General features: G+C 39.9%; 1 protein-coding gene across 5 annotated transcripts in view; it reads left to right on the top strand.

Annotated features, from left to right (window-relative positions):
* The window catches only part of Reps2 (RALBP1 associated Eps domain containing 2), a 250961-nt gene that overhangs the window by 106835 nt on the left and 118024 nt on the right, over window positions 1-26102 (top strand). For all 5 annotated transcript variants that reach the window (XM_038316094.1, XM_038316092.1, XM_038316096.1 and 2 more), the window contains exons 5-7: window positions 4103-4200; window positions 21750-21888; window positions 25561-25624. In XM_038316094.1, the coding sequence (XP_038172022.1) occupies window positions 4103-4200; window positions 21750-21888; window positions 25561-25624 (301 nt within the window). The remainder of the gene's footprint in view (window positions 1-4102; window positions 4201-21749; window positions 21889-25560; window positions 25625-26102) is intronic.

Raw genomic sequence — 26102 nt, 5'->3', positions numbered from 1 at the left:
GAGAAGCAGGTAGGACATGATGGAGAGAGCTTTGGGTTAGAACCAGAAGGTTGGGTTCAACATGACTTTAGGCAAGCTATTGAGCTTCTCTGAACCATATTTTTTTCTTTTAAAACAATGATAAGGGTGTTGGAAGTATTCAGTGAGAATATGAGTATAAGCTCAGTTGGAAGTTGCATCCTATGCAATACAAGATGGTGTTCCTAAGGATAGTTAAAAAAATCATTCTGAAAATTGGCTATCTCATTGGTGTTTGAACCACACAGGGTTGGGATGTCTCCATTCTCCTCTTGTAGTTTCCATTGTCTGATTTGCCTTTTTAAAAGAAGGGGAATAGTTTCTTCTATTTCAAATCTAATATGGGCTTAAAAATTAATGTTCAGTTCATAGGTAAATCTATTTGTGGTCTATTAAGTCAGCATATCATTAAGTTCTTCATTTGATAGTCCTTGTTTGTGTCCTCTGTTTCCTGCCCCCTTCTCTCATCCTATCCTAAATGGGCTGCCTTCCCTGCAGCACTGAAGATACTATCTACTTCCCTCTTTTCTGGACTCTGAGGAATGGATGCCTAGGCTCCACTTTTCCTTATTCCTCTTTATACTTGCTTTAAAGTGGCAAAAATCTATGTATGATAAAATGAACATATTTTAAGTAATTAATTTGAATTTTAACCAGTGGATATACTCATTTAGCTATAACTGAGATTAAAAAGCATTCCCATTGCACTGTAGGTGCCCCATCCCAGCTACTTCCTGCCCTGAAATGCAGCATTGTAACGGTTTTTTAATCATTGTCAGTCAGTTTTATTGCTTCTAGAACTTCATGCAAGAGGAATCAGGCAGAATGATTCTACTTGTGTCTGCTGTCTTTCCCTCAATATAACAGTCAAAATCCATAGGATGTGTTAGTAGTTCCTTTCACTTTGTTGTTCAGTAGTTTTCATTGCATGAATAACCACAGATTAATGGTCCTCCTCCTGTTGATAAACATTTGGGTGTTTTGTAGTGTTTGACTATTATGAGTAAGGATGCCATAAATATTTGTTCTTGAGTATTTTTGCGACTTAGGTTGCCATTTCTCTGACACTTAGGAGTGGAATCTTTGGGTAGGTGTGTAAAAACACTCACAGTTCCACTTTGATACTGAACTTCAAAGTGGTGGAAATCTTGAGGGTTTTAAATAATAGTCTTCTCTTTAGAGAAAGATGAGTGTCTACTTCCATATGAAACCTCTTGTAAAGGAATTGAGGGGTTATTTGGTTTGCTTTTGAGTTGTGTGTTTTGGGTTTCATTTGGGAAAAAAGAGAGTTGAAGCAATAAGTAATGTGTATCCTTTTCCTGAGTTTAGATTGAGTAGTAGTAGATATAGCCTCTCTTCTATGGGAAGCACAGGTCCATGATTTCATTAGCACTCATGAGCATTAGGATCTTAGCCATGGTTAAGCTTACTGTGTTTAAGACTGTTTGGTAATGTTCATTTGGTATGAAGAGTTTAATGTGGTTCCATCAACATGGAATGATTTTTTAAAAAGCATGTCAGAGGACAATGCCTACCTACAATTTCAAAAATTACTTTCGAAGGCTTGGATCATGTGCTCTCTATGAATTTTTCTTTTGTAGTATTTACATTTGTATCTACTCCTAGCAGGTTCGAAAATACACTATATGTGTTGCTAGGCAATCATTTAGATATTTTAATGTATTATAATTTTGTTTTCTAGTTGCTAGGAAGAAATACAAAATAGATGTGAGCCTGAATGCTTGTTTCCTTCCATCCTTCCTCCCTCACTCCCTCCTTCTCTTTCTCTAAGTCTCTGTCTCTGTCTCTTTCTTTATTTTGTTCATTTTAAGAGCACCAGTCTGGCCTCCTGCCTGCTAAGCTTACAGGTGTATCACAATATCTAACCAGTTTGGTGTTCTTGACATGCTATTGCTGTACCTTCTTTATTTTAAAAAGATCAAACTATGCTAAATATGGCACCATAACAGCCACCTCTGTTCTTCACCCAATTTTATTTATAAGTAAGTTACAGAAAGAAGCATTTTTTTATATTTATATATTTTAAACCTCAAAGTGTTAGCCCACAGAGATGAAAAATGGTTTCATTTTGGGTGATGATTTCTCCTTTCTGTTGGAGCTGGTTATATTTAATTCTCTTACTACCATACTGGCAAGGTCATTATTATATGTTCTGGAAATAAAAGGAGTAAAGAATAACATCCACTTTTGTAGCTTAGAAACTTATTTTGAAGGTAGTATAAAGGTAGAAAAAATGATTTATAAATATTTTGCTTATTGATTAATAGAATAATAAACAGAATACATTTACTCATTTTTATATGCCTCTTTTGCATTCTGTATAATAAAGAAGATAGCAATTTATTTTTATAATAAACAATAATGTTGAGTTTTAGTGTTCAAAGTTCATATTAATTTTCTTTGAGGTTATATAATGAATTAAATACATTTAAATAGAGAAACAAATATAAATTATAACTAGATTTGGCATTTATACTTTTTAAACAAATTAGAAGACTTAACTTTTTGCTCAGAAATTTTAACTTTTAGTTGTATTTTTTGTGCGTAAATGTTTTGCCTGTACATATGTTTATACACCAAGTATATGTAGTGCTGGTGGAGGCCAGAAGAGAGCATCGGAGCTCCTGGGACTGCAGTTATAGTGGTTGTGAACCACTATGTGGGTGCTGGGAATTGAACCTGGGTCATTTGAAAAAGGAACCAGTACTCTTAACCACTAAGTCACCTCTCCAGCCCTCAGAAAATTTAATTTTTTTTTAAAAAAATCTTCAATGCAAAATAAAAATCTGAGGAAACTCTTTTCCTTTTTCTACGGAAAGAATTCATAAGTGTGGACTGCAGGGAAAGTTCTTCATTTAAAATGATACCTTTTGTGTTTGGAGAGGTTACTCATTGGTAAAGAGCACTGACTACTCTTCTAGCAGACCTGGGTTCAATTCCCAGCACCCACATTTCAGCTCACAACTGTCCATAACTCCAGCTCTTGGAGACCCAATTTCCTTTCCTGGCCTTCATGGGAACCATGCACACACATGTTATAGAGACAAGCATGCAGGTAAAACATCCAAATACTTAAAATAAAATAATACTTTTTAATAGGTATAGATGATATATATATATATAAGCATCAGGCCAACCCCAAATAGGCAGTGTACTCTTCAGTCCATTCAAAATGTATAGTGTAGTTTCTGTACTTAATTGGGAGGGATGAAATGTGCACATTTACCCAGGGGAAAACCTTTTCTGGATTCCTGAGTTTTATACTTGATGCCCAGTTGAGGTTTACCTTTCCTAATTCATTTTTTTAAAAATCCAATGCTATTATGCCCTTTTACTTTTCTCTCCCCAAATGAATATAAATTTGGTTTGAGTATAGAATGAAATTGGTAAGGAGAAACGGCTATCTGAATTCATTGCTTTTTAAGTGATAGAAGTTTCAGTGGGAATAATGCATGGCATGCTTCAGTTTTGATCCCACTAGAAGAAAAGATTTAGGAAGTCAAAAGAGTCTACCAGCCATCCAGGCAAAGTACCACCATTTCCTAGATGGAGTCTTATGACTGGGGCTGCTGATCATTCACATCAGGCCTTTGTTTAATTCTCACCTACAGCCAGTATTCATTTTAGGCCAAAGTCACATCCTTCAAAACCATGAATGAACACAAAAGTGAGCCCCACCACTTCAGAGCATGGTCCAAGTTACCACAAGAAGCAGGAGTAAAACATGAATATTTGTAATGTGGCATGTTTCTAGCTATTGATTCACTCTTTCTGAATGTCATTGAGGAGCTCACTGTTTTGCTCTCTCATTTTATGCCTAATCTTAACCTGATGTGAGTTTAGTATTACCATGATCTTGGTGAGATGGCTTTAGATTGTTTGGTGAAATTATAGAGGCAAGAGGATCAGGATTTGTGAGTCTCAGGCAGCTCTCAGATTATATACTCCAATTGCTTTATTATCCTTTCCTTGAAAAACACATGCTACATCAGTTTGAGTGTGAAATCATAAGTTTGGAGTAGAATCTTTGTATACCCTGCTAGCATTCTCTCTTATTTTTCAGCTTCTTATGAAACTAGGCAGCCCATTGGCCAGACGGAAGGATCCTCCTCAGAGGGTCCAGGATCCAAACCCCTTCGTCGTCAGGCATCTCTTATTCGGGTAAGTGATGATGTGGGCCTACATCAGTGACAGAACTGGGCAAAATTTTGTGCTGTGGAAATATGGCATTTAGGGTGGAGATCCGACTCAGAAGGTAAGAGCATTTACTGCTCTTGCAGAGGATCAGTGTCTTGATCTTAGTACCCACATTAAGCAGCACACAACCACCTATAACTCCAGCTCCAGGGAGTCCAATACCTTCTTCTTGCTTCCATAGTACCTGCATACATGTTCATATATACACACACAGATACACATGCATACACATACTTAAAAATGAAAACAGCTCTTATAAAGAAAATCCTGAAAGAAATATGGCATTTTAAAGTATTGATTATTTTATAGCTAGCATACCAAGTAATGGGCTTCTTTTTAACATTTTTTTCTTCTTTTGGTTGGGTGAGACAGGATCTCACCAAAATGATGTCAAACTCCTTGTGTATCTGAGGCTGATTCTTTTGTCTCCAATTTCTGACAGCTGAGATTGCAGGCATGGGTCACTGTGCCTGGCGTCACTATAACATTTCATACATATATAACATACTTTGTGTCTCCCCCATGACTTTTTCCTGTCCCCCATCCTTACTTACTGATTGTCTTCTTCCTCCCAAGTTGTCCATTCTTCTGCTTTCTTGTCACATGTGTTTCATTGTTCTCTAATGAGGAGCATGGCTTTTTGATCACTCTCTATTCTGTTGCATTTTTTTCTTTTGCTTGCTTATTTTCTTAAATCTTTTCTACTTCTATCTTCTTTCAGTCTCTAGAATAAACCAGAGGTTGGCTCTTGGTCTTCATTGTGTCTAAGGCATCCCCACCCCTTCACCTACTTAATCATGGAGGACTTTCTTCAGGAGAGCTTCATATTTCCTAAAGCAGCTTGTTTCATGTTTGCCTTATTCTTTATTATTGCTCATTGAATGCCTAATTAACTGTTTTCCATTTGCTGTGTGTCTCCAATTATGTGGCAGGCTTTTGGAAGGCTGCAGTAGTTCGGTATTCTCTCGGAGCCTCAGACAGCGCCATTTTGGTAGCAATTGGTCTGTAACTATAAGCAACTTTTTGCATGTAATAGACACAAAATATTGTCTCACAGGTTATAATGATACTCAGTTTATTGTGATTACACAATACCTTAGGTAGATTCAGCTTCTAATTCTCCAGTGTTTTTCTTTGGATAAAGAGCTCTGATTTTTTCCTATGTCCATAGCTGTTGTCTTGTGTAGTATCTCTAAGTTCCTTTGTAAAGACTATATTAATAAAGAAAAAGTGAGTGTGTGTGTGTGTGTGTGTGCACGTACATGAGAGAAACTATCCAAAAGTTAGGTTTCTTATGTAACATGAAGGACAAAGGAAGTGGGTGGTGGTTTGTCTGACATTTCAATTGTGGAACTCAGGAAGACGGACCATGTCTACACAGGCAACTCTACTCAAAATAGAAGAGTGGAGCAAGACACTCCCACAAAGAAGTGAGCTACTAGTTTGAAAGATAATAAACAGTCTGAAGAAGATCCTAAAGTTCATGCAGTGAATGCCTGTTGGGCACAGGACACTGTTAGACATGGCACAGAACTTTAACTTGAAGCAGTGCTCTATTTGCAAAGAACTCTCTAAAAGATAGTAATAAACCATATGTGATATATGTAATGTTTCCTATAACCATAAGCTCTAGGCACTACTGTCTCTATTAGTATAGATGGATGACTGAGAGAGGTCAAGCAGCAAATCGAAGATTTCATTTATACCTAGTATGTGGCAGAATCTGAATTTGAGTCTAGGAGAGTTCAGTGTCTGCATATTAAACATTTAGCTCAACATTAGCGTTCCATTTTACAAGAAGGCTAGATCACTTCACGAACAACAGATGTTATAACTCTCCCTCATGTGTGTGTGTGAGTGCACAGTATATGTGTATTTGGTGCTTGGGGAGAGACCCCATGGCTTTGCCCCATGCCAGGCGAGAACTCTAATACTCCACTATATCCTCATCCCAAAAGTATTCTTGAAAGTCTGTTATTTGCATAACATACCTGGCAGAAATGTGAGGAGTTCAAGGTCATTTTTGTGTACAATAGTGAGTTCAAGGTCAACTTCTAAAACTCAAGACCCTAACTCAAAAAAGGAAAAACAAAGATGTTCTTTTTTAAGGCCAATTCAGATCAGTTGTACCCTCAAGTTGGAATGGAAGGTTGTTTCTTCAGCTGAGCCCCAGATGTAGTACTTGGCTGTGTTTTAGAGATCCCATGGTAAAACAATATGTACCTTTAAACACTAGAACCACACAAATTGGGGAGGCATGTTTGCTTTAGGGAAGGGTTTGGTGGGATTCCTCTCAAGCATTGTTAGGTGTGGACTGCAGGTTCCTGCAGAGTATGTTCTATTTCTGTAAAGATAAAATCTTGAATAGGTAGAAACACTGATCAAATTAGCAGTGACTCTTTGAGGGGTAGGGTGTGACTCATGAGACCCTTTCTACTAAGCTCCCTCAAAGCAAGACCATGAGCCCTCACTTGTATTGGTATCCTATGATTTTTATTCTAATCTCTAGGTCCCTTTCTGCTGAAAAAAAATGCTTCTTGAACCCTTCACTTGACAAATACTTGGTAAATAAATACCCATAAAGTAGAAGATACTGTGTTAAATGAGGCATACCCTGAATAGGTCCCACCCTCAGGGAACTTTCAGGCTATTTTAGGAAATGGCTATTAACCAAACCATCACAGAGTCAATATATGGGTATGGTATATGATGTGAATAAAAACTATGCTGCACTTTAGAGGTTAGTCTCTTCAAGGAAGGCTTCTTCGGGAAGTAACATAACAATTGAAGTGGGAAGGGATGGAGGTGTTAGCCATGGAAAGGGGTAAGGATGGGGAGCAAGTAAGAAAGCAGACAGCTACATGTACAAAGACATTTTCTGTGTATGTAACATTTTGTGCATATTAACTCAGTGCTCACAACTGTCTTTGGGGGTAAAAGAGTGACCTCCATTTTAGATGACAAAGCCTGAGGTATATATACTTTATTGAGTTTCCCCAAGATCCCAGCTGGGAGTGAAATGGACTGGAATTTAAACACTGGTCACCATTCCGAATCCAGCTACTGACTTGGGAACTGGATGGAAGATGGTGATGTCATATTAAGTGAGGAAGCACTGGACAAAAAGTGGTGCTGAGGAAAAATCTGGTGCTGTAAGTTCAGTGTTGGATACCAGGACTAGAGCTTTTGGGAGAGCTCCGAGGAGCTGAAGGAGAGTTCTATGTTTCTATGGGTCTGCAGTCTTGGGGAACGCACAGGCTGGATATAGGTGTTTGGCAACAATTGACTATTGGAAGCACAGGATAAAAACAGACTCTGCCCAGGCCCAGCCTGACTCCACATGGCCTGGAGAAGTTCTTTCTCTTTATTTGTTACATTAACATCTTAGTGTGGATTTAGCAATATATAGCCCAGCAGTGTGCCAGTCTCATTCTCTTAATGTCTGTTCTCCTAGCACCTGTTTGAAGCATTGCCTTCTGTTCAGGGTGACAGCAAGGGGCCTTTCTTGCTTGGAATGGCAGCCTGTGCTTTTTGTGACTGGTGTATTTTCCTTTCTTCAACTCCTACGTTTCCTTCTTATGCCTGTCAGCTTGCTTTGGCTGGACTCCATGTTATAGAAAGCAAAATGCCAGTTTGAATTAGTCATGGAGATTAGGGAATTGGAAGTGAAGGTTCTTGGGGGTGGGGATTAATATTTATTTGGTACAGTGCTAAGTTCTTTGGAGTGACTAATTCCCCTCATGGTGCCATGTTCCTGTGCTAATGGCAATCTATTCTCTTTGTTCTAGCTTCATTTGTGGCCTTCTATTCAGACCTTTCCTGCTTAATCACAGTGGGGTGTTGAATCTGTAGCTCAGAGGGTAAAGTGTCAGACTACCATAGCAAGAACCTGTGCTTGATTTCATAGCACTTCCTAAACTGGGAGCAATAGCACACAGCAGGAAGATTGGGAGTTCCGGGGTATCCCAGCCTTAGCCAGCACACCTGAACTATGTCGCGAGACCCTGACTCCGAATCACTTCCACCACCATGGGAAAGTTCGAAGGGGACATGAATTCTGGGTCCTAGGTTAGGCCTTTAGGGACCCATGGGCTTGGCATTTTGGAGGTGTTTATGTCAAATTAAGGTTCCAAACTTTGGAATGGTCAGTATTTTTCCTTAATATTTTAGTCACTGTTTTGTTCAAATAATAGAATTTTTCTTCATTAAAATTTCAGGCACCTTTTTTGGTGGATGGTTGATGGGAGTTTTCAAAGAAATTGGGAAGTCTTTTCTGTTTTCCCCGTTATCAGGTCTTCAGAGGCCATTTGTGGTTTTCATTTTTCTTAAGCCGTTCTGGACATCTTGCATGTAGATTCTGGTTTTGCCCGCATAGCATTTAGTGCTACCCTTTCTGCTCCGACTAGGCTCTGCAGTCTGTGTTTCACCAGGGTTGTTGAAAGCTGCCTTGGGTCAAGGCCTCATCTTACTCAATTTCTTGGCAGCTTTTGTCGCTGCTCTCCTTGGAGTGTTCTCACTGTTGGTGTGCATGCTACCCTACCCTCTTGGTTCTGTGGCTACCTTTGATGAAATTGTTTTGCAGTCTTTTTTCTGCCTGCCTCTAATGCTGTGACCCTTGAAATCATTTCTCACATTATGATTCTTTAGCTAGTAGAATCTGGTGGTGATGTGTCTCCATTTGCCAGACAGCCTTATTTTGATGACTCACTGTCACTTTGAACTGATGGGTCTTCATCACAGAACCAGCATACCTGGCTTTATTTCACCCATTACCAGGCATCAGAATGTTGGTCATCGTCTTTGACTCTTCCTTCATTCCTTATTGCCCATTCAGTTACCAAGTCCTGACCATTCTCTGTCCCAGACATTTGTCTGTCTGTTCCGCTTTCCTTCTCAGTTCAGGCAGTCATCTCCTGTCACTGAATCTGTGGAGACAAAAGTGGATTATTTTTGGAGTCAGGGTCTCACCGTGTAGCCTTGGCTGGCCTGTGATTTGGTACAGGCCAGCCTGCCCTAGGACTCAGTGATCTGTCTGCCTCTGCCTCCTGAGTATTGAGATTAAAGGCACTGATGCCATGCTTGGCAACAAAAGAGATCTTAAAAACACAAGCAGCCAAGAGATATAAACACTATGCAGTGTGTCCATGTGTTGAAACACCACATAGTGCTCATTATTATATACAAATTGTATGCTTTTAAGTTCAGTTAAAAATAAATTTAGTTATCTCTCCTGTAGCTGCTCATCCTCTACTGACTCGAATCTGTCACTCTGGCTCTTTTCGTATCATTCCCGTTCTTGACCATGGGCTCTTGCGTTATTTGGTGTCTGCTTTCCTCTTCAGCTGCAGGAGCTCATTGCTTCACTCTCGCTGCACTGGTCAGCAATTACTCCTTGTCATTTCTCAGGCGGTCAGCATTCTCTAGTGGGAACATTATTCTTTATCTCTACTTTTGCCTCCTTTGTTCTACCTTTTCCTGAATACATCTCTGTTTTTTTCCTCCAGACACAGCATGTAGTATGAGAGTTTCCTACTGTGCTCATGTATATGTGATTCTTGCAGTTTTCCATGCTTATAAAAACAGTTTATTGCTCAATTGTATATTTATTGGTGAAACTTAGACAAATGAGAATCTGATAATTATGGATGTTCATCATAAGTGTAACTAGATCTTCTTATATTGTTCCCAGAACATTTTATGCAGACCCAAGCAAATAGAATATGTGTGTGTGTGTGTGCGCGCGCACATGTTCGTGTGCACATGTGCACTTGAATTCATTCATTCATAATACACCTCTCTCATTTTATTTTTTTAAACCTGACTTTAGGGATGCTGGTTTGGCAAATGAAATATTTTGTAACTGCATCTGATGAAAACACAATGACCTTCTATTTTAAACAAAACCACCCTCACTTTTTGAAACCTTAGCAAGCTTGCTGTGCCGTGTCTTGTACTGGAGGGATGAACACAACAGTGCAGTGGAGCACATTCTTAGCCCTTGTCACCATTCTTTTTAGATAAAATAATGACAATCAGAACTTGGAATTCTTTAGTAGCCTGCCGTTGCATTTGGGTTTTGGAACTGTATTTTTGTTGCAAATTTTGTGTCAAACTGGTACAGAAGCTAATGTTAGCAGTATGATCATGTAAAAGTTTGTGAACTGAAAAGCACTTATTACTTGCAAATACATATTTATTTCTCACTCGCTCTCATTTTTTTTTTAAATCATGCTTCTCCCCAATCCCTTGAGAGTTCACTCTAGATACTCAGAGCCAGATACAAATTTTTTCTACTCCTTGAGCCCTTTTGGAATAGTTCTCAAGGTAAAAAGCAAACATGCAAGGATGATAAAAGAAACACTCATGAGTCTCTGTTAGAATGTTGTTGGCGAAGGTCAGAAGAGAATTACTTGTGCCACAGGTAAATTGTTCCTGTAATACTTTTGATGGGAACAAAAATAAATAGTCTTTTGGGGAGGTGAACATGGCACTGAGATAATTTTTTTTCCTTGTGTGCTATGGAGGTTATTTGTGGGTGGATTAGATCAGGATTCTGGTAAAATAAGTCTTGCAGAGCATAGAGAATGGCTGAAACATTAGGATGAGGCCAGCCGAAGTGATTGCAGTGGCCTCATGAGGGAGTTGGTGCGCTGAGATAGGGAAAAAAAGCAAAGCAAGTCACCAAATAAAGACATGCTAAGCACTGTCTCAGCCATTGGTTAGCTTCAGTAGTGGCCTTCAAGGCAGCTTAGGGCCATCAGAACTCACCCAGGGTTTTAGGAATTGATTTTGAAGCATCATTAGGTCTCTCTCTGTGTGTCTCCATGCATGTTGAGTTAGACCTCAGGTCTTCTTTTATTCCTTTCTTTTGAATCTTTCTTCTTTCTCCTTGTCTGAGAACACTCATCCTGACTATTGAAGAGCCATGGTGGCTACTTTAGCATAATGTTATTTCTACCTTTACTTCTTGTGTTTACTTGTACTTTCTGTGTAAGTCAGGATGATGTACTTGCTTATGAATGATTTAAGTTAAATGAACTTATGCGGGGACAAATGAACCACTTCATAGTCAAGTTTTCTCCTAACAGGGCCACGGGGAGGGAAGTCTGTAGTTTGGGTTGTTTCATATTATACAGTGAGTACTACATTGCTTGACTTGAGATAATGTTTACCAGATCCATTCTCCATTGTACATCAAACCCTAGCTGGCTTCTAGACCATGTCCTAAGGGCTAAAGAGGTTTGTGTATGTCATGGGTATTTTGCCTCGCTGTGTCTACTGTAAAGCCCACAGAGAGTTGAATGGCACTATGACCACAAGTAGGACCTGTTTTCTGTAGTATCAAGCCTCCTGTCCACTTGTTGCCTTTGCTTATTTATAGTTCTTTTCCCATTTTTCTAGACATTATTCTTGAGGAAAGAAATACTTTACTTCAAATGATAATGAAGTTTATCATTTTCTCAAATGAAGGCTTTTCAAAAAAATTTTTGTATTCCTCAGTAGGTGTTCACTATGTGGCCATACATTTTTTTTCAAGATGGGGGTTCTCTGTAGCTTTGGAGCCTGTTCTGGAACTAGCTCTTGCAGACCAGGCTGGCCTTGAACTCACAGAGATCCGCCTGCCTCTGCCTCCTGAGTACTGAGATTAAAGGCATATGCCACCATGGGACCGGCCCATGACCATACTTATTGAAAATTAGAAAGGATATTTGTTTCTTTGCTGGTAGTTACCTCTAATATAAAAAGCAAAAAGATTTTTTTATTATAAGATGCTAATACTGAAGAAATATTGGGTTACCAAATGAAAACTCCAGGGAAGTACTTTTCTGGGAGAGAAGGTGAAGGATATTTATAGGAATAAGATATTAATTCAGCAATTATCAGAACTGATCAAAGTATTGCCATAAGGCCTGAAAGCATTTATATTTAGAGATAGTGGGTGTTGAGAGAATTGTAATAAATGATAGCCGTAGATTTAACGACATTACAACTGGGTAGTTAGACTATAAATAAATGCAAATGAGTGCATTCTATTTGCGACATTAGTGCTTTCACACAAGGCGTGAGGCATTGCACTGAAGGCCTGAACTTTCTGAGGTATAGTTAGGGTGCACATTGATTTGCTAGATAGGAGCTCCTCTAATTTAGTGTCTTAGATGTAGCTGAGAGCACCCAACTGAATGCAGGATCTTAAACAGCACTTTGTAAAAGTAGAGCTATGACTGGTGTTTGGTTCTGATTACTCTCCAGGACTCTTTGGTCTTGGTTATAGACTAGGCTGTTAATGTGTAAGCCTCCTTTATAAGGACACGATTTTAGCCCTTGATCCATCAGTATTTTTCCCGATGCGAGGGGAGCAGTAGTGTCATGGCTTTTCCCCAACAACAGTAGTGACACTGATTGAGTGTAGATTTAGTCTCCATGCTGCGCTTGGCCCTTGCAGTCTTTCCAACAGTCTTGCACAGTATTACACCCATCCCTTTGGAAATCTTATTAAGTACCTTCCCGAGTCAGCAACCATTCCAGTGTTATGCTGAGGACGGCAAACTTGTTCTCAAGTCACTTGTGGCCAAGTTATGGAGATGAGTTCAAGTCATACAGTCTCATTTATGTATGTAGAATTGAAAACTGAGAATCACCGCAAGATAAAGGAGTGTTTTAGTGGCATGTAACAGAAAAACCCAACATATACTACAAAGTGAGGGGAGACTTCCCCAAAGAAGTGATGCTCAAGTTGAGCTGTGAAGCATGAGGTAGGACTTAAGTTGACCAAGCAAGGATGGAGCTCAAGGTGGGGATAGGAATCTTTCATGTTGTGGCAAGAGCCTTGGCGAGGCATTCACTGGGCAGGTTCTTAATTGTGGACAAGCACTTGCCACAGTCAGAAAGCTACAGAATTGGGAAATGCTGCCTTTGTTTTAGCTCTGCTTCCGCAATGTGTGTGACCTCAACAAACCACATGAAGGCCTTGTTCACTGCTTCTCTCACCCTGTAACTTGGATCGGAATCAGGCTTCCATGGGTGTATTTGTTTAGTGGAGCCCACGTCTTGTCTCAAATTTGAGTAGCAAGTGTTTGGGCACTGCAGTTTTTTTTTTTTTTTGGTTATTCTGTGTACTATATTTTGTTTTTTTAAGTTTTTTTTCTCATGGTTTATTTTTTTATATTTAAAAAATTTCCATCTCCTCTCCTCCTCCTCCCCCTCCCTCCCCTCCTCCTCCCCCTTTCCTCCTCTTCTTCTCCCCCTTCCCTCTCCTCCCCTCCACCCATACCTCCCCTCCCTCCCTCTCAAGGCCAAGGAGCCATCAGGGTTCCCTACTCTATGCTAAGACCAAGGCTAGGGAGGCTGTGCAGCACGAGTTATGCTAAGATGGGGTAAATGTATTTTCAATGAGCCAGTCTGCTATATATCACAAAGAGAACAGATATACTTGAACTAAAGGAAGGCTGGTGTGACTAGAGCCTGGAGTGGGAGGGAGATGAAGCTAGAGATCAAGATAGGACCCTGTGGGCTTTGGGATTGCCTTTTAGGTGTAGGAAACAGGTGGCTTAGAAGTTAACTTGTTAATAAGGGGCCACCCCAAATTTGAATGCCAGTCTGTGTACTTCTTCATTGGTACCTTGAGTCTGTAGCCTAAATCTCAGAAGTATTTCCTGTTCACTGCCTTTATTCTTGGAGCATCTGTTTCCCATCTGGCCTTAGGCTATCTTGAGTGCTAAAGGAAGAACATCCTGGCAAAGTCGGGCAGCCTTGACCTGACCTACAAGGCTGGGGATGGAACGTTGCTGCGGTATTTCTGAAAGGCTGTAGCCTTAACAAAGTCTCTTCTTACTGCTGATTTCTTATTTTTTCCTGCTTCTCTTCTAAGCAAAGAGAAAAACCCTGATAATTGCAAAGGACATTTCTCCTTCTGGAAGACCTTGGCTTCTTGTGGAATTGGAGACAGTGGTTGCTAAAGAAGTGTTTGTTTATCAAAATCGTGTCAGTGTGACATATGAAAATAACAGTAATCTAGTGACTAATTGACTATATGACTGTAGCCTAACTTCCAGATTCTTTAAACAGTGAAAACATGCCAAATGCTGCTCACCTACAAAAACTATGTGCCTAAAAAGAGCTTTTCTGGGTAATCTAATAGCCTATCAGTTGTAATCTAAAACTGTGTCAGATAATGGAGGGGTATATAAATCTAACATAGTCGTTCACATCTCAAGAGAAGATCCTTTACCCACCAAATTCATTTAGGTATTGCCATTAGCTTCTTCCTGAAAAGGAAACAATTCTTTATTACAGGATGGATGGATAGGTAGAAAGAGACAACCATAGAGCTTAATGACAAAAATTTTTCATATTCTGCCTCTTTTATTTGCTAAGCTTGTGGTCTTGGTATATTAATTACTTCCTTTATCAAATCCTCAGTTTCCTGTTCTGCTGATTGAAAATAATGGGACCTGCTTTGTAGAGCTATTACAAGGCTGAAAATAGGTATATTCGATACTTATAGCTACTTCTAGCACCTGCCATTTACTAGAGTGCTGAATACATGTTACCAAACATTCATTTATGTTCATGGGAATAACTTTCTTTAGTTTGAGAATTTCATATATGCATCTAATAGATTTTGTTAAAATTGCCCCCTACGTCCCCACCTCTATTTCTTACCAGTTCCATATACTCTCTTAAAAATCCCATTAAATCCACTATATGTGCATAGGTGAAGGACAGTCTACTGAAGCATGGGTATCCCAGAAAACTGACTCTCCCTCCCACAGCAGCCATCACTTGCCAATAACTCCTTAACTAGCTGTGGGCTTTCATGAGACCCTCCCCCATATATGCTGGCACTTTAGCTGGCTTGATTTTGTGTAGGTCTTCATGTAGTCACAGTTACCATGATTTCATGTGTGCAGTGACCCTGTCATGTCATGTCAAACATGATTTCACTTCAGATGTCTACCTCTGGCTCTTAACACTCTCTTCCATGATGATCCTTGAGCCTTGGGAACAGGGTGTTCTGTAGTTATCCCTTTAGAGCTGAGTACTCCATAGTCTTAGGTTCTTTATATATTGACCAGTTATGAGTCTGTATTAATCACTGTCTACTGCAGCAAGAAGCTTCTCTGATGAAAGTTGAGAGATAGACTAATCTAAAGGGTAGTTTATTACTGTATTCATTTAGCAGAATAATAATAGTTTTAGGTTCTCTCCTAGGGAATACGACCTAGCTAGCCATGGATTTTTGGCCCAGTTTACTGTACTGTGCATGAGTTCTGTCTTTTGGTGTAACCTTTAAATCCAACCAGAAAGTGCATGGTTACTCCTAAAACATTCTTGTCTCTATTACACCAGTGTATAGTGGTATATTATTTGTGTTTTAATAAAGCTTGCCTGAAGATCAGAGAGCAAAGCAGCCATACTAGTCAGCCATATAGACCGGGAAGTGATGGCACACACCTTTAATCCCAGAAGACAGAGGCAGGCGGATCTCTGTGAGTTCAAGGCCACCCTGGTCTGCACAATATGGAATCTATCTAAAAGAGAAACAGCTCACACAAAGGTGATCCCAGCACTTGGGATCACATGCCTTTAATCCCAGCACTAGGGAGGTAGAGACAGGAGTGATACGGTTTGGCAGAGAGAGGAATAGAAAGGGAAGAGGCACACTCAGGGGAGTGTGGAGTCTGAGGTTGGTGGAGAGCATTGTTTGTCTGAGCCTTGGTAGAGGTAAGATCTCTCTAGTACCATGGCTGCTTTGCTTTTCTGATCTTCAATTTGAACCCCAATATTTGTATCTGGGTTTTTATTATTCATGCTACACCAGTGGGCATATCTTGCCAGACTAGTCATTACTGTGAAAATTTAGATTCTCTTTAGAGCTAGCAACTCTGTGCTGCACATTAGGCTCTGAGAGATTTCTGCAATTTAACATTGACCTAAGATGGTGAAATTAGAGCCCTAAATTACATTGGAAAATTATGGCTAAAAGTAGTTTTCTATTGTTTTTTTGATAAAACTTCAAATGGAGTTTAGTCTAAAATCACTCCACCTTCATGGGTGAAATGGCTGAACTCTGAGGCAGTAGCATTTACAGGAGTCCTTTAGGTAGGTAGTCTTGTTGTCTAAGCAGAAATGGTCTATGGCTGAAAGAGTATGCACGCTCTTTAAACATTCTACTGAACAATACTTGTAATTCATGTTAGTCATCTTTGTGTGACTTTGAAGCTACTTTGAGGGTGAACGTCACCTTTGGGGATTTTATTGACAGTATTACTTTTTAACGAGTCTTTTGATGTCTCTTTCATTACAAACAGCACATTTTCCCTAGAGATCATGATTTGCAACATCAAATATTTGTATTTTATTTGAAATAAAATCAAAGAGTTGACTGTTTTAAATAGAAGCAAATCTAATTCTCCTGTGTCTAGAGAAACTGTATAATGAGCCATATGTTTATAGATTATGTAGACAGATGTGGAAGAATTCTCTTTCTCCTCATGTTCTTTTTTGGTTTTTCTTTTTGGAGACAGGATCTCATGTGGCTTAGTCTGACTTCAAACTCACTATGTAGCCAGTGCTTGTTTTAAACTCCTGGTCGTCTTGCACCTACCTCCAGAGTGCTGGGATGATAGACGTGTAACACCACACCTGGCTACTCACAGATTTTTTTTTTCTTAAAAATACTGGCAGAGTTCAAAATTGACATCAAACAGCAAATATCTCTGCCCAACCAACAAACCCAGTAGTAGGCAGGCTTCTTAGGATGTGCTTGAAGGTAGAGCTGTTCCTGGTCCCGGCTTCTGTTTGGATGACTGAGTCTCCACAGAATGTCCACTCCCACTTCTCGGTGCCCTTAGTCTTTGCTATTTTCTTTTAAGTGACAGACTTTTTAGGTCTTTATTTATAACACTATGTTGATTGCTGTGGTTGATTGGGGGTCACCTCAGAAGTGATGATTCTCTGTGTCTTAGCCACTGATAAAGAGGCGCTAGTTTGCCATTTCAGTTCTGCAGTGGGCCTTTTGTCCTGATGGTGATGCGTGGGTTCTGTTCTCTTTCAGTTCTCTCCTAGCCCTCCTTATCTGCAAAACCACATTTGTCTCTGGCTTCAGTTGTTCAAATGGTTGTAAATGTCCTTCCTGTCTTTAGTCTTCCCTGAGTCATTTTCGATGAAAGGATCTTTTTGTGCTGGAATCTGATTATCTGATTGTCCTGTTGAATATTATCTGTGGTTCACTACTGTCTATGTCTGTTAACTCTGAGCTCTGCTATCCACCTGGACCATATTGAGGTAACTCCACCCACGTCCCTGATGCACTGGAAGTGTTTATGTGACCCCAAATGGAGCTGCTTCTAGGATATGATAATTTAATGTTTTGATGTCTTTGTGAAGGCCACTTTCTCTGTTTGCCTTATCCTGTATGTACTGTGGCTTTGCTTCTTATACTTGAGGTTGCTTTGAATCACCCAGAGGGTTGAATAGTCCAACTGTCTGGTTCATTAGGAGATTGGGGTTAGACCTTAGGACTTGCATTTCTCACAAGTTTCCTACTCATGTTGATATGTGTGGGGATCAGTAGGAAAGACCAGGGTACCTCATGCTATCAAAACACTTCCCTTCCTGTTTTGAGATTGCCTGTGTACCTTTCTTACAGGGCATTACAATTTCTGAGGAAAAGAATATGTTTGTCTATCAATATGTTTCCTGCAACTAAGGTCTGGGTTTGTTGGTATTCAAAAAATGTCTGTTGAATGGGTGAGTGAACATGTCACTGTTTGTACAATGAAATTTGACTTATTTTTCTTCTTCTAATGGGTCAGTTTTGGGGAATATTTCACCTTCCTGAAGTCTGGGAAGTCATTTCTCCTTCTGTATGCCGTTATCAATCTGTTCTTGAAGTAACTCAGTAAATATGGAAAACAAAACTCCCACAATTAGATTAGATCGGAAGTCTCATACAGAAAGACAGAACTCATAATTGATAGCGCTCAAACTTTAACAAATCAAACTTTTCTTTTTATTTTAAACTATTTTTGAGGATTTCATATATGTATACAACAAAATGATCACAACTACATCCCATTTCCTCCTGCAGTTCCCTAACACTCCTTAAAACCCAGTTCATTTTAAATATATTTTAATTTATTTTTTGAGAATTTCATAAGGGTACTGTATTTCTGTCATTCCCTCCTCCCAAAACTCTTCCCATATCCCCCCACTCTTTCAAATTCAGCCTCGTTTTCTTTAATTACTATTGTTAATGTGTATACATATAATCATTTAATTCATTTAGTGTTGCTCTAATATGCATGTTTTATAGGTGACCGTTTGGAGTTCGGTAGCCAGTTAGGGAGCTTATCCTTGGGGAGCACTGGTTCTCCATCTCTCAGCGCTCATCAATTATCTGTAGCCCTTTATCTGGGGTGAAGGCTTGGGAGGTCTCCCTAGTTCCCACTGGTGTTGTCCCTGTTCAGCTCGTTTGCACTACCGTATTGTTGAGATTGCCTGGGTGCAGATTCACTCGCAGTTTTGGAAGAGTCAGTCTGTCAGCGTATGTTCTAGTGCTAGGCTTTTAAACTCTTTCTGCTCTCTAATCCTTGCTGTCTTCTGAGCCTTGTTTGTAGAGTTGTGTTGTAGATTTATCAGCTGGCTCTGGCCATCCCATAGGCAGTTGTCTTCTGCATTCTGACTAGTTGTGGCTTTCTGCAATGGTCTCTATCTGCTTCAAAGAGAAGATGCTTTGATGAGGGGTGAGGGGAGAAGTCTTTACAATGCAGTTAGGAATTGCACTTGTTTAGGAAAGTGGCAGTAGTAGGTTTTCCTCCAGGTGTCATTGCCTCACCAGCCATGCCTAGTTGACTAGGTTTGTAGCACCAGGCATTAATTCCCTCCTATTGAGTGGGACTTCAGTTCAATTAGGCAGCTATTGGTATCCCCAAGTTATGAGCACCACTATTACATCTTTCAGGATATCTTGCCATTCTGGTCATTGTCATGGTTCATAGCTATCACAACTGGTTAGATTGCTTTTCTCCTTTGGCAATTTGCATATATTCTTTTGATACTATGAGAGATAGCCCTCAGGGAGTAGGCTTCTAAGTCAGTTACAGCCTTATTTCTCCAAGTTCTATGTCTTAAATGTGTGGTCTCTTCAACAATGGGGTCTTATGTTCAAATTCTGGGAGGCAACCAAGGGCAATGGCAATAGCGTATTTTGTTTTGGAGGTGCTCCTAAACTTCCCTGACCATCAATTTCCATGTCTGGTATGGCTTTTTGGAGGAATATTATCACCCCAAGTGGTGTGACTTCATTGAAAATACACACAGACAGACAGACAGACAGACACACACACACACACACACACACACACACACTTTGTATATGTGTACAGGTTTTTAAAAAAGTCTTCTTTCATAAATACATCCTGACCTTAGTTTCCCCTCCCTCCACTCTTCTCAATCTCCCCCTCCCCCAGATCTACTCCTCCTCTGTTTTCTTTTATAAAAGAGCAGACCTCCCAGGGATATCAACCAAATATGGCATAACAAGACACAACGAGGTACACACCACACCTTCATATCAGAGCTGGGAGAGGCAACCCAGTATGAGGAAAAGTTTTTTCTCATTAAAAATTGTTTAGAGAGATTACAGAGATAGCTCAGGAGTTAAGAGCACTGGCTGCTCTTTCAGAGGACCCAAGTTTGAATTCTAGCGTGGTTGTGCATAATCATCTGTAACTCCAGTCTCAGGGTATCCAGTACCTTCTGAGGACACTGCACCCATGTGCAGAGACATACATGCAGAGACATACATGCAGGCATACACATGATGGATAAGTACTTTACCTCACCAGGAAGATTACCGTCAAGCTGACTGTAGATTTTTAAGCAGAGGAATCAAACACCTTCTCCTGCCGATTCCAGATTCTTTCTGTCAGAATAGCTTGAGTCCTATTTACAAACTTCTAACACTACCCAGGCATGAAGTGATACAGATAGGGAAGAAAGGGTCTGATTATGAGACCGGAGAAAGAGCAACCATGGCTAACATGAACAGCAATTAGCTAGCGTGCCTTCATTCTCAGGAGAGAAGGAACACACTCCAGGGGAGCAGGAACTTCCATTTAGTACCAAGTTATGCAGCAGCTCAACAATTAGCACAAATGTTTGTGCGGTGATAACCTCTCTTCCTTCCGCCTAGTTTTGCCTTCCTTGTGGCCACCTCTTGGTTCAATGGACATGGCCCTTGGTAAAAATATGTGTTCTTGGTGTAGGTGGGAAGGATGGAGAAAAGCCCTAGATGTTTCTTTATACACTTCCATTAGACTTCTGTCCCAGAGCCTAGTATAGCTGTTGTTTCTCCTGTATTGGGTCTCTGAACTTCTGAGCTCTTAAATCTTCAAATTTGGCATGCCTGCCCTCTAGTGGCAGGTTTGATGCACCCTCTTGTTACCCTGCTGATGGCAATACTATGGTAGTTCCCACAACTCAGCTTTGTATTTAGTAAGTAGTCCCAACTCACACATGTGAAGGACAGATTCAGTGATGCTGACTTGCCACTTATATAGGACCCAGAGACATGGGTTTCTCTTGAAAAATTTGACACCTGGATTTATATAATGCAAATGCAGCAGGAATAAAGAAAACATTAATTCACTTATTGTAGCTCATGCTTATAACTCCGGCACCCAGAAGTATGAGGCAGAATTACAAAAAAATCCAGCACCAACTTTGGCTACAAATTAATAAGTTGTAGGTAATCATGAGGTACAATGTGAGATCCAGTCTCAAAAAAAAAAGGAAGAAAAGAAAAAACCAAAAAGATTATGTGGTTATAGCTGTGTCCATATTCTGTGCAGAGCAGAAGAGAATCTGAGGCTAGTGAGCTGCTCAGCAGATGAAGCACTTCCTATGCAAACACGAGGAGCAGAGTTTGGATCCCCAGATCCCTTGTAATGTCTGCTGGGTATGGTAGCCTGCCTGCAGTTCAAGCGCTTGGAATGTGGAGACCAGAATCAAGCTGCTAGCTAGGCTAGCTTTAACAGGGAACTCAAGGTTCGGTTGAGAGACCTTGTCTCAGTACATGAGGTGATGACCAGCTGAGGAAAACTCCTGATATCAGCTTTGGGCCTGCACATATATGTGCCACCATACAAACTTGTGAAAAACTTATTATTTTGTTATCTACTTAGCTAATCTAAAAGGATCAAAATGTGATGAATAGCCAAAGATAAGAAAGGTTGCCTTTTAAAACTCATCTTTTAAGACATGGGAAAACTTCCATCAGTCTTTAACTATTCACTGTTTCATGTTCAGTCATGTTAACTTTGAAGGTACAAGAAAGCATAAAGCTTGATATCTACTTTTTATCATAGTTTATATTGTGGTTTAATTCTTATTATGAGGCAGTTATGTGTATTCCCTTGAGGAAAATTTTAGAGAAATATAAAATATCTTTCATTGCTATTTAAGTCTCATTTCATGAAAGGAAGGTTATGTGAGCACTGTTTTTAAAGTCCTTTTCAGTGGAGAGAGAACTGCAGGATAACAGCACTAATTACCCAGATGAGCCCTGGAGGATAACGGAGGAACAGCGGGAGTACTATGTCAATCAGTTTCGGTCCCTCCAGCCGGACCCAAGTTCCTTCATTTCAGGTGAGAGAGCATGGTGTCCCATATGAGTAATGGAGAACATCTTGAGAAACAGTTGATACAAAATGAATATAACAACCTTTTCTGATTCTGACTTGTATTCCTCTAAGGTGGAATTCCTTATCAAATGTAAGTCATGCAGAAAAAAAAATGGTAACGAGCCTGGGAGAATTATACTGCTGTTGCAGAAGGGTTAAGTGGGAATTTGGGGGAACTTGGTTCAGACGCTGCACCTTCTCAGTGAAAGCACTTGAAATAGTAGATGATAATGCCAAGGGACACCTTCAATTGCTTACTCATTGTATTAGAGTCAGGGCAAAGACAAATATATTATTCCAGCTCAGGTCTCCTAATGTTTTATGCTCCCTAGAAGTTTAGGCTCATACTCATTTCCTTGGTTCAAGTCTTTCTTCCTTGGTTTTTGAAATTAGGATATGAGAGAAAAACTGGCCAGCATGTTCTCAATGGCAGTTCTTCTGTATGATTTTCAGATATCTGCATTCCTGTTGTGCCCTCATGTAAATTCAAGCTGAGAGGAATTGATTTAATTCCCATGGGCCTACATTTTACGAGGCTAAAGACTAAACAAATAGGGAAATAGTAGAGTCTGGAAGAAAAATTTATAAAACTTTCATCTTACACTTCAATTTTAAAGAATAGCAGTGTGTTTTTGATCATTCTAAACTAACAGTGAAGCATGGATTAAGACTAATTTTCTATGAAATAAGGTATATAATTGATATATTCTTGTATATGTAAAGGCAAACATCATTTTGGTAATTGGTGGTAATGACATTATGGAAGGTAGGGATAGTATAGAAATAACAAATGAATTTTACTATTATTATTTAGAAAAGACAAACAGAAATCCAGATTATACATATTGACAATGGGGTAACCTTACCTCTTGCTCAACTAAGTCTTTTCACAGCATATGCAGATATTTAGCCAAATATGAATAAGTAGTTGTTAGAAGTATTTTTTATTTTCTTTTAGCCTTTTTATTTTTGAAAAATTTCATGTGTAGATACAACTTGACATGCCACTATAACAAATCCCCATGGACAAGTGTCAGCAATTTTATCTTTATCTTTATTCCCTCTCAGCCCATGCCAGATTATTTGATTTGAAAAGTATTATGGGATATATCTTTGGGTCTCTTAAAAAAAATAACCAAGCCGGGCGGTGGTGGCGCACGCCTTTAATCCCAGCACTCGGGAGGCAGAGGCAGGCGGATCTCTGTGAGTTCGAGATCAGCCTGGTCTACAAGAGCTAGTTCCAGGACAGGCTCCAAAGCTACAGAGAAACCCTGTCTCGAAAAACCAAAAAAAAAAAAAAAAAAAACATAACCAGAACTCACTGGTACATGTGAGAAAAAAATTACTGATTCTTTAATAAATCAAGTCTTCATTGTTAAAATTTTTCTGATTGTAAGTTCCTTTAAAATGTTCAGTTGATCATAATGAAGACATCCCTTAATGACAGTTAGTTAACATCTTTTAAAATAAACATCTTAGTTGAGATGTAATTAATATTCCATAAAACTTACTATTTAAGCCTTGCAGGTCAGTGGTTTTAGTTGAGTTTCAGACTAGATTCATAACCCAAATTTAAAACCTTTCCATCACTCCTCTATAATCCACCCACTTAGTAGCAGTTCTTCCCTACTCCTGTCTTCTCCACCTTCTGGTCCTAGGACACTATTAATGTACTTTCTTTCTCTAGATTTATAAATTCTAGACTTTTTGAACGTGTACAATATTTTATTTTATTGTTTTCATGGATTTTAAATTGGCAAACTGAAGAATACATTATTTATCTTCATGTATAAAATGTGCCAAGACAACAAAGACAAGCAAGAAAATAAAAAAGATAACTATAAAAGGGGCATTCAACTAGCTGTTTAGTCAAGGATGACCTTGAACTCCTGACCCTCCTGCCTCCACCCCCTCATTGCTAGGACTGCAGGCATGTACCACCAAGTTTAGTTTATGCAGTGCTAGGAACCAAACACAACACTTCATGCATGCTTGGTAAGCACTCTGTGAACTGGGTTACACACCTAGTCCCAGGATTTGAGTTTTATTTATTTTATTGTACTTTTAAATTTATTGTTGTTGTTGTTGTTGTTTTTCTTTCTTTTTTCTTTTTTATTATTAAAAATTTCTGTCTCCTCCCCACCTCCCATTTCTCTCCCCCTCCCCCCACTCACCTCCCCCTCCCTCTCCAGTCCAAAGAGCAGTCAGCTCTTCCAAAGAGCTCTTTGGAAGTCCAAGGTCCTCCCCCCTCCATCCAGGTCCAGGAAGGTGCGCATCCAAACAGACTAGGCTCCCCCAAAGCCAGTACATGCAGTAGGATCAAAACCCAGTGCCATTGTCTTTGGCTTCTCAGTCAGTTCTCGTTGTTTGCCACATTCAGAGAGTCCAGTTTGATCCCATGCTTTTTCAGTCCCAGTCCAGCTGGCCTTGGTGAGCTCCCATTAGATCAGCCCCACCATATCAGTGGGTGGGTGCACCCCTCGTGGTCCTGACTTCCTTGCTCATGTTCTCCCTCCTTCAGCTCCTCATTTGGGCCTTGGGAGCTCAGTCCAGCTCTCCAATGTGGGTCTCTGTCTCTATCTCCATCCGTCGCCAGATGAAGCTTCTATGGTGTGATATGCAAGATATTCATCAGTATGGCTATAGGAAAGGGCCATTTCAGGCTCCCTCTCCTCAGCTGCCCAAGGAACTAGCTGGGGACATCTCCATGGATACCTGGGAACTCCTCTAGAGTGAAGTCTCTTGCTAACCCTAAAATGGCTCCCTTAATTAAGATATCTTTTTCCCTGCTCCCCTATCCACCCTTCCTCCATCCCAACCATCCCATTCCCCCAGGGTTTCCCCATCCTCCCCTCCACACTTTTCTCTCCCCATCTCCCCATCTCCCCCTACACCCACCCCACCCCCACCCCCAAGATCCCAATTTTTGCCTGGCAATCTAGTCTACTTCCAATATCCAGGAGGATAACTATATGGTTTTTTGGGGGTTCACCTTCTTATTTAGCTTCTCTAGGATCACAAATTATAGACTCACTGACCTTTATTTATGTCTAGAATCCACTTATGAGTGAGTACATACCAAATTCATCTTTTTGGGTCTGGGTTACCTCACTCAGAATAGTGTTTTCTATTTCTATCCATTTGCATGCAAAGTTCAAGATGTCATTGTTTTTTACGGCTGAGTAGTACTCTAATGTGTATATATTCCACACTTTCTTTATCCATTCTTCCATTGAAGGGCATCTAGATTGTTTCCAGGTTCTGGCTATTACAAATAATGCTGCTATGAACATAGTTGAACAAATGCTTTTGTAATATGATAGGGCATCTCTTGGGTATATTTCCAAGAGTAGTATTGCTGGGTCCTGGGGTAGGTTGATCCCGAATTTCCTGAGAAACTGCCACACTGATTTCCAAAGTGGTTGCACAAGTTTGCATTCCCACCAGCAATGGATGAGTGTACCCCTTACTCCACATCCTCTCCAGCAAAGGCTACCATTGGTGTTTTTGATTTTAGCCATTCTGACAGGTGGTTATTTGGTAGAGATTGCTGAATGGAAAAGTGGTGATTGGCTTTCACATAGAAGCTGCTCAAGACAAAGAACTAATGGCTTATTTAAACAATGGCTTTTGACAGGGTCTGTGGCCAAGAACTTCTTCACCAAATCCAAGCTCTCCATCCCAGAACTCTCTTATATCTGGTGAGTACGATTACTGCCAAGTGGTATCATATGCTCATCTTTTAGTGCTTTTGAAAGTCTTAACTTTTTAAGATGTGATTTTTGTTTGCTTTGAGACAGAGTTTCACTCTGTAGCCCAGGCTGACCTATAACTCACTGTGTAGTCCAGACTGGCCTCAGACTTGTAGCAAGTGCCATGCCTCGGCCTTTCAAGTAAGTTTTATTTTTAAATTTTTTGTTGGTGTTAAGGTTTGAATCCAGGACATCACACATACCAGGCAAGTTCTCCACTGATGAGCTACACTCCCAGCCCTGAAATGTTTATTTTTGAATGATTTTCAAAAACAGATTGAGAGTGAATAGAACTCGGGGTTTTGTTGCTATGAAGATTAAATAATTATATGAAAAAGACAATGACAGGTGTACACTATAAACTAAGGGTTAGCTACTTAGTTTAGAAGTAATTTCCTAAGGCTGGAGAGATGGCTGTTCGTCTAGA

Source organism: Arvicola amphibius, chromosome X (genome assembly GCF_903992535.2).
Source record: "Arvicola amphibius chromosome X, mArvAmp1.2, whole genome shotgun sequence".
Classification (NCBI taxonomy): Eukaryota; Metazoa; Chordata; class Mammalia; order Rodentia; family Cricetidae; genus Arvicola; species Arvicola amphibius.
This window is presented reverse-complemented; position numbering and strand designations above follow the sequence as displayed.